Source organism: Lampetra planeri, chromosome 58 (assembly GCF_965212315.1).
Source record: "Lampetra planeri chromosome 58, kcLamPlan1.2.h2, whole genome shotgun sequence".
NCBI lineage: Eukaryota > Metazoa > Chordata > Hyperoartia > Petromyzontiformes > Petromyzontidae > Lampetra > Lampetra planeri.
Genome location: NC_136164.1, coordinates 1,110,314 through 1,122,421, shown reverse-complemented (window position 1 = coordinate 1,122,421; position 12,108 = coordinate 1,110,314). Strand labels below are relative to the sequence as shown.

The 12,108-nt window shown below is 44.8% G+C and overlaps 1 protein-coding gene across 1 annotated transcript in view; it reads right to left on the bottom strand.

Moving 5' to 3' along the window:
• The window catches only part of LOC144735917 (phospholipase B-like 1), a 40,969-nt gene extending 29,758 nt beyond the window's left edge, over positions 1-11,211 (bottom strand). The window contains exons 1-3 of the mRNA XM_078618493.1: positions 11,003-11,211; positions 1,869-2,094; positions 869-952 (exon numbers count right to left, since the gene is read on the bottom strand). Of these exons, the coding sequence (XP_078474619.1) occupies positions 869-952; positions 1,869-2,094; positions 11,003-11,057 (365 nt within the window). The 5' untranslated portion in view covers positions 11,058-11,211. The remainder of the gene's footprint in view (positions 1-868; positions 953-1,868; positions 2,095-11,002) is intronic.
• Positions 11,212-12,108: the final 897 nt, after the last annotated feature.

The following is a 12,108-nucleotide window of genomic DNA, read 5'->3' as shown; positions in this document are numbered from 1 at the left end:
CACCATCAGGTTTAAGTTGGACCTAAACCAGCCTGTGACCCGTGCCCAACAGCTCTTAACATTGTCCGTTTGTTTGCAAAGGGAAAACAATAAGACATTAATAAGACATTTGTTATATATATTATGGGACCCTTTTTTTGCCAGTATAAAAGTGTAGTGACATAAAATCGGTCATGTAGCAGCAACAGCGCTGGTTTCTGGCAAGGAAGGGGATCTGCAGTTTACAGCAGGCCTGACTGATAGCAAGTCACGTGATAGACCAGAGCGAGGATGTAGGGGGCACATCGAGAACCCGCTAGTAGGTTCGGGAAGGGGGCGTGGCCGGGGCAGAGCCAGGCCACGCTGACAGTATAAAGGGGCCACGGGAGGGGACCTCAGGGCTGTCGTTTGAAGTGGGATCCCATCATGCTGCTGGAGTCTTCACCGTCATCTCTGTCTTCACCATCTCGGTATCGCCAGTCAGGCAGTCGACCAGCTGCCCTGACTGGGAACCGTAGTTACCAAGTGTTAACTGTTAAGGCCGTTTTCCTAAACAGCATGCCTTGTACTCTTAGTGTCTCTGAGTCAGTCACTACAAAAGTATTAAAAATAAGAATATGTTTTATCCTTTCTGGTTAAACATCAATCAGTTTCAAAGACCATGAATATAATATCAGAGCATGTTTTGTTTGCATGTTCACTGCAAGTACGTGTGGTTAATGCAGACTTGATTCCTTGAAAAGGGTATCTATTTGGTGGTTGAACACCTGTTTTATTGCAGAAAGGGTAAAACCTATTCTTATTTTTCATTTTAATTTATGTTATAATTATTTTTCATTATCCAGAACTCACTCGGTACTGTTTTCAGTGTCACTCAAATGCCTCTTACTTGAAGAATGTGTTCAGCTCTTGACCGATACGGCTGTTGGTGATGAAGAACGGGGCGAGGTTCCGGTAATGAGGATATATGCGACTGTAACACAAAGTGAATCGCATCGGAAAATATATTCAAATAACATAGCTCATTCAAATATATAAAAATACAACAACTTTCATACACTGTGGTCTATTTCGCAAAATTATTCGGAAGTGGATTGAAGTAGTTGCATTTTCGGTTCTAACCTGTATCAGCTGTAAACTTGTATCACGCTGCAGAGTAAATGTTACCCCGGTTGTCTTGCTTGTGAATTGTCTTTTTATAAAAATGGGCAACATAGTCCTTTCTCTTATATTTTTTGTATTTTACCAGGTAAGGCCCACTGAGCTATGTAGCTCTTTTTCAGAGTGACCTGGCCACAAATGCTAGCTCAACAAAGTGGCTTATCCTTGTGGAAATGTTTTTCAGCTAAATAACTCTAAACTCATCTTTGTAAATGTGGAGGGAACAACCGTAGCACCCAGAGAAATATCCACGCGACTACAGGGAAAAAGACACGCAAATTCCAAATATACAGGCGTCAAGGTCGGGATCGAACCCACGACCTACTGTATACCAGGCGAGGTAGTTAACATCTCACCATCTCGTGTACCACATCAGCCTTCAAATGTGCCCACTAACAGCACTTGGAGCTGAGTGGACTTGCCAATGACCGGTACCAGCGGTGTCAAAATCGGAGCGATGCTCACAACAACAAGCGGAGCGCCGAGCACTTAAACCACAGCAAGTTGGCACAGCAGGTGGAACAGTTGGTGCATCGGCCAGTCATCTCATTCAGTCAACTCAAGGAACCTGTTGGGTCTGTCCTGTGACCTGCCAGCGGGTGTTCGACACTTCACGGGGCTTTAAAGTGCACATAGCCTGACACAGGCGCCGTGGTAACGTCACAGCGCCACTTGGTGTGGCTAATGGCGGTTGTTGTTGTGCGTTATTTGGCAGGGTGGGACCTCACTTAGCAGTGAGGTAGCCCTCGAGGAAGCCGGCCATGTAGAGGGTCTCCCTGTCGCCTCTCTTGTGGGGACCGTATCCGGCGCGCACCTCGAGCACGTCCCAGCCTGTTTGGGGCAGCGTGTCGTTGTAGAGCGCGTACGCGTCCCCCTGGGAACGGTCCAGCACACCCGCCCTCAGCGTCACGTCACCCTCCTGGGCATTCCAGTAGACTGTGGCCAGCTTGACCTCTGCTCACAACACACACGGGAAGACCGGGAGGAGGGGGTGGGGCAGCGGGGGATGATCTCACAACGTCACCCCTATCTGCTACTTCTCACACAAGCACTCTTCCTTCCGATATTAGGAAGTCACTGGAGCTTTGCACTTTTAAGTCTCGTTTGAAACCCCATTTCTTTAAAAGTGCGTTTGGTGTTTAGTTTGTTTTTCTTCCCCCAGCACCTCCGATTAGCACGGTTGGCTACATATGGTGTGAAAGAACTTTACCATACATACATATATGACCATTATTTAAAAAAAAAAAGGCAAAGTGATATCAACCTGCCCCCAGTAGCGAGGCCAATCTTGACACCCCTGGTACCAATCATCATTGAGTCCACTGAGCTCCACTTCCTCCTGTAGTACATCAGTCCATCTTACCTCTGGTCCCTGCTACTAGCCCACTCACTCAAACATCCATATGCTCGCTCACTCACACATCAGACCATCTCTTCTCCAGCCCATGATGCGCCTGTTAAGCCTCCACTCTCCAACACCGAATCACAGAAATTGGATTCAAAATAAATTGGCCTGTGGCTTGGTCTGTGACGTAAAAAATATCGCTAACTACTGTACTTATTTGATGTTACATTTTAATTTCCTTAAATTGACAGGGGAGTTAATGGTTTAACGGCTTCTCTATATGCGAAATTATTTTGTTTTAAGTCGCTGTACAATTTTTGAGAGTCTACGGTTTTTAGTTTGTTGGGCTTCCTGTTTTTAATCGGAGGTTGCTTAATTGTAATCGCAGGTTGCTTATTTTTAATCGGAGGTTGCTTATTCAGGCGTTCTTTTCACACTCTGCTCCTTTATTTTCAGAACCTACCTCCTTCCTGTTTATGGTGCCACGGTGGCTAGGACATACAGTGAGGGAAAAAAGTATTTGATCCCCTGCTGATTTTGTACGTTTGCCAACTGACAAAGAAATGATCAGTCTATAATTTTAATGGTATGTTTATTTGAACAGTGAGAGACAGAATAACAACAAAAAATCCAGAAAAACGCATGTCAAAAATGTTATAAATTGATTTGAATTTTAATGAGGGAAATAATTATTTGACCCCCTCTCAATCAGAAACATTTCTGGCTCCCATGTGTCTTTTATACAGGTAACGAGCTGAGATTAGGAGCACACTCTTAAAGGGAGTGCTCCTAATCTCAGCTTGTTACCTGTATAAAAGACACCTGTTCACAGAAGCAATCAATCAGATTCCAAACTCTCCACCATAGCCAAGACCAAAGAGCTCTCCAAGAATGTCAGGGACAAGATTGTAGACCTACACAAGGCTGGAATGAGCTACAAGACCATCTCCAAGCAGCTTGATGAGAACGGTGAGGAATCAGCCCAGAACTACACGGGAGGATCTTGTCGATGATCTCAAAGCAGCTGGGACCATGGTCACCAAGAAAAAGTTGGTAACACACTACGCCGTAAAGGACTGAAATCCTGCAGCGCCCGCAAGGTCCCCCTGCTCAAGAAAGCACATATACATGCCCGTCTGAAGTGTGCCAATGAACATCTGAATGATTCAGAGGACAACTGGGTGAAAGTGTTGTGATCGGATGAGACCAAAATGGAGCTCTTTGGCTTCAAATCAACTCACTGTGTTTGGAGCAGGAGGAATGCTGCCTATGACCCCAAGAACACCATCCCCACCGTCAAACATGGAGGTGGAAACATTATGCTTTGGGGGTGTTTTTCTGCTAAGGGGACAGGACAACTTCACCGCATCAAAGGGACGATGGACGGGGCCATGTACCGTCAAATCTAGGGTGAGAACCTCCTTCCCTCAGCCATGGCATTGAAAATGGGTCGTGGATGGGTATTCCAGCATGACAATGACACAAAACACACGGCCAAGGCAACAAAAGAGTGGCTCAAGAAGAAGTACATTAGGGTCCTGGAGTTGCCTAGCCAGTCTCCAGACCCTAATCCCATAGAAAATCTGTGGAGGGAGCTGAATTTTCGAGTTGCCAAACGTCAGCCTCGAAACCTTAATGACTTGGAGAAGATCTGCAAAGAGGAGTGGGACAAAATCCCTCCTGAGATGTGTGCAAACCTGGTGGCCAACTACAAGAAACGTCTGACCTCGGTGATTGCCAACAAGGATTTTGCCACCAAGTACTAAGTCATGTTTTGCAGAGGGGTCAAATACTTATTTCCCTCATTAAAATGCAAATCAATTTATAACATTTTTGACATGCGTTTTTCTGGATTTTGTTGTTGTTATTCTGTCTCTCACTGTTCAAATAAACATACCATTAAAATTATAGACTGATCGTTTATTTGTCAGTGGGCAAACGTACAAAATCAGCAGGGGATCAAATACTTTTTTCCCTCACTGTATCTGCCTCGCCTGTGTGCAGGAGGTCATGGATTCGATTCCGACCCTGACACCTGCTATATATTTGGAGTTTGCATGTTCTCTTTCCCTGTGGTAGTGTGGATTTTTCTCCAGGTCATCCAATTTTTTCCTCCACATTTCGAAACGTGCATTTCTAGTATTTTGCAACTATACATTTCCACATGATCAGCCACTTCGGTGAGCTATCATTTGTTATAGCCAGGCCACTTCTGAAAAGAAGCTAAATAGCTCAGTGAGCTTTAAGTGGTTAAATAAAAACAGATAAAATAGCTTAGAAATAGAAAGGACTATTTTGCCCAATCTGATAAAAAAATACACAATTTACAAGCAAGACAACCAGGGTAACATTTGCAACGTGATTAAAATCTGCAGCTGATACAGGTTAGGATCAACAATGGGACCCCTTCACTCCACTTCCAAATAATTTTTGTTGCCCTTTTATATATTTGCATGAGTTGTGTTATTTTTGTATATATTTACATTTAAAAAAACATGCGCTTAGAATATTTGGCTGCTCTAAATTTCCACGTCATTAAGCTACTTTGTTGCACTGTCATTTGTGGCTCGGTCAATTTTGAAAGATCTACATAGCTCAGTGGGCCTTACCTGGTAAAATGAAAAAAAAAATGTTTATTAGTTTAGACCCTACATCTTCCTCTTCAGACCCCTCCCATCTCGATCTAGGCCTCTTCCTTTGATATTTAGGCCCCACTCTTCCTCTTTAGGGCCCGCCCATTTCTCTTTAGCCCCCCCCCTACTTGATATTTAGGCCCCATTCATCTCTCTTTAGGCTCCCCCTCTTCCTCCAGGGCACAGGCTTTGGGCTTACTTTGGGGCTTGTATTTCAAAGGCCAGTAGTGACACTCTCTTTGACCCGTGAGACCTGGCAAACTCTGGTCTAAAGGCGAGTAGATTTGAGTGAGAGACGGCGTGATCGGTGGGTAGTGGTGAGGGTTATATAAGGGGGAGAGTGTGTGTCTGTGACTAGAATGCCTCTCAAAGCAGCAATACAATAATAATGTCGTCTTTATACGAGAAGCATCTCTTATTTTCCACAGTGATAAATCCCAAAGGGCATCAAAATAACCCTCAAACATGAATGAAGATGCAACATTTACACATGCCGTTTTTATTATTAGGAATATAATTAGAATTATAAATCCCAAATATTGTATTCCTGCCTTTGAAAATTCACTGCTGGATGCAGACCTTCCCTCGACATGTCGGTTGCCTGAAATTGCATGTCACACCGAACATTGAAAATCCTTGCTGTTCAGTGTAATTTCCAAAACTTTCAACAGTCAAACCAAGGCAACTTATCAGATTCGCCGAAGACACGTCCCACGCAAAAATATCAAGAAAAATAGAATGTTGCTGCCTTAATGGCATTCTTAAAAGATGAGTAACTTTCAGACTAATTTAAATGTTCAGCTGTTTTGTCAATCCACCGTTGGATAAAGACCTCCCCGCGCTGCTCAGTGCGGATTAATGAAGAGAGGACCAAGAACCGGTTGAGATACCCACTCGTCACTGATGTTAGCAGTGGCTGGAAATCAAACTCAGGTTGCCTGGGTTCATATCATGATGTGTCAACCACTGCGCCACTGCTCGGCCAATTATTGTCATCTGGGTAAATTCCTATTGCGGTTATATCTTTTTCAATTGCAAACTTAATTATCTCAGTGTAGCATTTTACATGTGCCAAATATTTATTATCTCGCGTTTCAATTATTCTCGCTCCACGCGGAGGTATCGAGAGTAAACTTTTTTTTCCCGAGATACGCGGAGGGAAACATTTTCTCCGAAGATGAGACTAAAACAAATTTTGCAAACGCGAGCTCGTGGTTTTCTTTCCCAAAAACAACAACAACAACCCGCCAGCGTCCAGGGGCGTGGGCACCTCACATCCTGCAAGTTATGTCTTGCCCACAGATCGTCTCCGCGTACAACATGCCACAACACGTCGCAGTGGCGAGTCTCACTCACCATCTATGTGTGTGCGTGTTGAACTTCTTTTGCACCGTACATAGCCAACAGTACTAATTAGAGTGTATATTAGTGTAGTGTATAGTCTAGTGTATAGTAGTATAGTGTGTAGTGTATAGTAGTGTAGTACATAGGGGTTTGTATGTATGTTGAACTTCTTCCGCACCATGCATAGCCAACCGTACTACTCGGAGTGTACAGTAGTGTATAGTCTAGTGTATAGTAGTGTACTATAACTCTCATAACCAATATCGGGAAGGTTTTGTTGAAGATTATTCAACATAGAATTGAGAGCTACGTAGAAATAAAACTACAGGATGTTCAAGCAGGCTTCAGAAAAGAGGAATAAGGGACCAAATTGCCAACATCAGAGAGATCATGAAAAGATCAAATGAATACCGGCAACAGCTGTACCCCTGCTTCATTGACTACAGAAAAGCTTTGATTTTGTGGACTACGAACTGATGTGGATTACAATTCAGGAAATGGGAATCCCAACTCACCTTGTGTGCCTGTTACGTAATCTATATGCCAACCAAAAAGCGACACAAGAATTTGACATTGGCAAAGGAGTAAGACAAGGCTGTATGCGGTCTCCTTACGTGTTCAATTTGTAGGGTGAGTATATCATGCGAGAGGCAGGTCTGGATTTCATCGAAGCAGGCATGAAGATTGGAGGCAGAAGAATAAACAACTTAAGATGTGCTGATGATACCACCCTACCAGCAAATAGCCAAGCTGCAATGATGACCCTGTTGGTAAATTTTAAAGAAGCCAATGAGAAGGATAGACTTTTATTCAATCTCCAAAAGATAAAGGTGATGGCGACAGAACAACTGAACTCATTTAGTCTGGAAAATGAATCAATCGAATTTGTGAAGATCTTTGTATACCTGGGCTCCTTGCTTGCTGAAGAGGGGGAGTATAGCTACAAAATCAGAAGGCGGCTCATTCTCAGTAGAACAGCCACGTCACAGCTCAATAAGATATGGGCATTAACAGAAGCACCAAGAAGAGGCTTGTTCAAAGCTCAGGCATTCCCTGTTGCCCTACATGGATGCGAGTCGTAGACACCGAGATTGAGAGAGCGAAAGAAGATCAGCGCATTTGAGATGCGGTGCAGGAGATGAGTGTGACATATACCATAATGGACAGCCAAAATATCAAACATGTCTGTCCTGAGAGAGATCGGTCCCACTGTGCCACTCGATGCCTTTTTCGTAAAGCAGAATTTGACATAGTTTGGACACGTTATGAGGACCTGTGGACTAGAGGAATCGGTCTTGCTTGGGAATAGAGAAGGTAGCAGGGAAAGAGGTCGACCTCGGAGGAGGTGGATGGACAACATCAAGAACACCACTGGCCATGCACTACTAACCCAGCTACAAGAGGCAGCGAGACACGTGTGGATGGCAGAATCCGGTCGTGGATATCACCAGAGGTCGTACTCATCACCAGAGGTCGTTCTCGACCCGATGGTACAAGGTGACATGGTGATAATAGTGTAGTGTGTAGTAGTTATTAGTGTAGTGTATACTGTAGTGTAAAGTAGTGTAGTCTATGTATATTTAACTTGTTTCCCATTGTACGTTGTCAACTGTGGTAATCGGAGGCGCAGGGGGAAAACTTCTATTTATTTATTAAATATGTTGATTCATTAACTTTATTTTTTAAAATATGTTTATTTAAATAACTGTATTTATTTAAATACATGTAAATCATCACACGAGGCTCGTTCGACATTGGGATGGCGACGTGGCCTAATGGCAGCGCGTCTGTCCACTGCTTGTTGCGGTTGGTTCACCGTTCAAACCCAGCGGTTGCCCTTGTTAGTGCCGCAGGTGTAGCGACCGTCGAAATATCACGAGCCGTTTGCTTCACAGTAGAACTTTAAAAATATATAAATACCCCGTGGATGGCATTCGCGAGGGAGAACGGGGCATTGTTTTTGCAAGTGTCATCATCCAAATTTTGCCAAATGGATGTATTGACAGTACACCGGTGCAGCACAATGCACCGGTCCTCGTAAAACAGTTCTAAAAATCAAGATATGAACTGACATTCGTCTTCTGACCTCTCTGGCATCATGAGAACCGATTTTGACGCACCACCACCAAAATTGTTGGCAAAAAATGCTTTGTTTTATACCGCGCACCAGCGGTGTACTGCCAATACGTTTAAAAGTGAAAATGAGCCGCAAATTACTGAACCATCACCCCCCTACTGCAAACCGATTTCAGAAGGGCCCTCCTGAAAAAGAGTCACGAGATTCGCAAGGCTTTCCAGGGTAAACTTCGGAATCAATACAATACATAACAATGCAAGTCGGGTGAAAGTGCCCAATTTAATGAAGCCCCACGGTGGCTCGGATATGTTAACTACCTCACCTGGTACACAGGAGGGCGTGGGTTCAATCCCGACCCTAACGCCTGCTGTATATTTGGAGTTTGTGTGCCTTTCTATCTCATCATCACGATGGCTCGGAGATGTTAACTACGTCGCCTGGTACACAGGAGGTCGTGGGTTTGATCCTGACCCCTATATATTTGGAGTTTGCGTGTCTCTCTCTCCCAGCGGTCACGTGGATTTTCCTCCACGTCCCTCCGGGTTTTTCACCTCCACATTTAGAATTGACATCATGCGTTTAGAGTATTTGGCTGCTATACATTTCCACATGATGATAAGCCGCTTCGTTGACCTATCATTTGTGGCCAGGTTGCTTCTGAAAAAGACCAATATAGCTCAGTGGGCCTTTATACATGGTAAAATAAAAATTGTTTAGTTCATAGTTTGTAGATGTTATCATGCTAGCTAAGCAGGGGTTACCCTTGGATAATTCTTGGATTTGGCGACACGTCATGGGCAGTAAATCGCAGTGCGGCCAACTCCACTGTTATACTTACATCTATTAAAAATGTGCATAGTCGTATGATATGATACACTATTTACTGGCAACAATGTAAAATTGTTAGAACAATTTAACACGTCGGCTTTCGCGACCAATATCCATAAGAGATTTTTTTGGGGTTAGATCGCGTAAATATATAAATGTGTCGTCGTGCATTTTATAAATAACATAATAGCGGCTGATGCCAGACAGGCCACGCCTGGTGCTGAGCCAGTAATACTGGCGACTCCACATGCCTATGGTGGGGACCCATCGTTCTACTGAAATAAACTGTTGGTTTCCCAAAGTGGTGCTCACTTTTATCGACCAAGCAATGTCTAAACTATGAACTAAAAACTTGTGGTAAAACATGCAAACTATTTCTATTTATGTTATCAGGTAAGCCCCACTGAACTATATAGCTCTTTTACAGAAGCGACCTGGTCACAAGTGATGGTTTATCATGTGGAAATGTATAGCAGCCAAATGTTCTAAACGCATGTTGATTCTAAATGTGGAGGGAAAAACCAGAGGACCTGGGGAAAAATCCACACTACCACGGGGAGAAAATGCAAACTCCAAATATACAGCAGGCGTCGGGGTCGGGATCTCACTCACGACCTCCCGTATACCAGGCGAGGTAGTTAACATCTCGCCACCGTGGCACCCCATCATGGTGAGGTACGGTCAACTGACAATACAGCCCCCACGACTCAGAGTGTGCGGAGGGCCTTAATCCACAAGTGGATTGACAACGGGATTTAAATCAATGTAATTGCATGACCATGCACGGAGATATTTATTAAACAAAAAGAACATCACCAGAGGACAACGACTCTGTAAATAATATATTAGAATCAGAATATTTATTTATACTTGAGGAATCCGATGAGCTATGAAGCTCATTTTCACAGATGTCCAGTCGGTCAGAAAGTTACAACAAGACAATAGAAAAACACTCAAATGTGTAAAGTATGAGAAAAGTAAACAAATCACTTTAAAAATATACACGCCAAACTAAACTACTTTTGTATCTGACCAGTCAAAGTCCACGGATGCATCAAATTATTTTGCAGAAGCGACCCGACTAGAAATGATAGCTCAACGAAGTGGCTTATCATAACGTGGACATGTATAGCAGCAAAATAATCTCAATGCACGTTTCTAAATGCGCACAGCGCCCGCACAGTTCATTTACAACGTTCATTTAACTCCCACCACACAATCTGAAAAAAGGTACAATTATTTAATTATGAAATGAGCCATTGGAGATGCTTATCTCTTGCCTAAAAACTTGAGCCAATTGTGGAAATGCCACATTCCTCTTGTGGGTACAAAGTATAAGGGCAAACCACTGATGACTTCAGCAAAAAGTGTTTTTTAATGTGTTTTTTTATGTAATCAACCTGGATTTTTGACTCGCGACATTCCAATTGGAAGTTTCAGAAATTTATTATCCGAGCAAAGAACCCACTGAGCTGTTCGGTTTTTTTCAAGGGTGACTCGGTCAGCAGCAAGGTGAGCCAACCGGACCAGACAATTGTACTGAACTCTGTTGGTCTCGCTGTCAACACTCGTATTGTGGCTATGACCGGCTGCCATCACGCGGGCAGTTTAGAAAAAGAGACTGCGCGGGCTTACCCGAGACAGCCAGAGAGACTGCGGAGAGGATGAACGCGGCTGGGTAGAGCCACATGGTGACACTGTGACCAGCGTGCGCGGCACTTGTTTTGAACTCAACCCCTGCGGGAGGCGCGCAGCTTCCTCGGCCAAAGCTGCTCCGACTCTGCCGCCCACCACCACCACTCTTCGTGTTGCAGCCCTCGTGCGCAGGAAACCGCGAAACACAACCACAACACCTTTGGTTTTTTTTAACTAGCAGCCCGCACCTCCTGGGCACGTAATCGTCCCTCCCTTCCCCCCCGCCTCCCTTCCCTCCCCCCGCCTCCCTTCCCTCCCCCCCTCCTGCCTCCCTTCCTTCGTGCCCCCCTCCCCTCCCCTCCCTCCCCCCCTTCCCTCCATCCCCCCCTTCCCTCCCTCACTCCCCCCCTCCCCTCCCTCACTCTTCCCCCTTCCCACCCTCTCCCCTCCCGCTCACCCCCGAGGCCACTTGAAGTCTGGAAGGCTCGCTGCTGGCAGGAGCTCACGGGACAGACCCAGGTGCCATGGGTGGACTGAGGTGACTGGGAGATGCACCACCGGTGCTCCCCACTGTTATTGTGAGTGTCGCTGCTATGCCGTCAATCAATTGAATCCAACATTTATAATGATCCATATTCAACAACAAGCTGAGATCGAAAGTCTGGATAAAACACAGAGAAAATCAATAAATTATGTTTTTAATATATTAATATTCTCCTTTGCCGAGACCAGGCGATTTTGTTTGTGTCAATGGGGTCGTAAATGGACACCTGCCATTGCAATGAATGCATGGCAGATGCAGCGTACAGGATGACAAGCCGATGATCAGTGTGCAGATCAGCTCCACGGCAGGTGCTGATGTCAAGGACATGGGCCCGCATCCGCTGTTCCGTCCCCATGTAGTCCAGCAGATGTTCTTGCTTGGATCCGGCATGCATCCATGATGTGGCGTGGATGCATTGAATACGGAACAACTTAGTTGGTGATTTCACGTCCATTGGTTGCACAGAAGTCCGGCAGCCTCCTACTATTATACCAACTATAATCACCCAGGAATGTCTGTCAACGCTCGTCACTCCACATCGACCAGCCAGCCCCCTTCATTA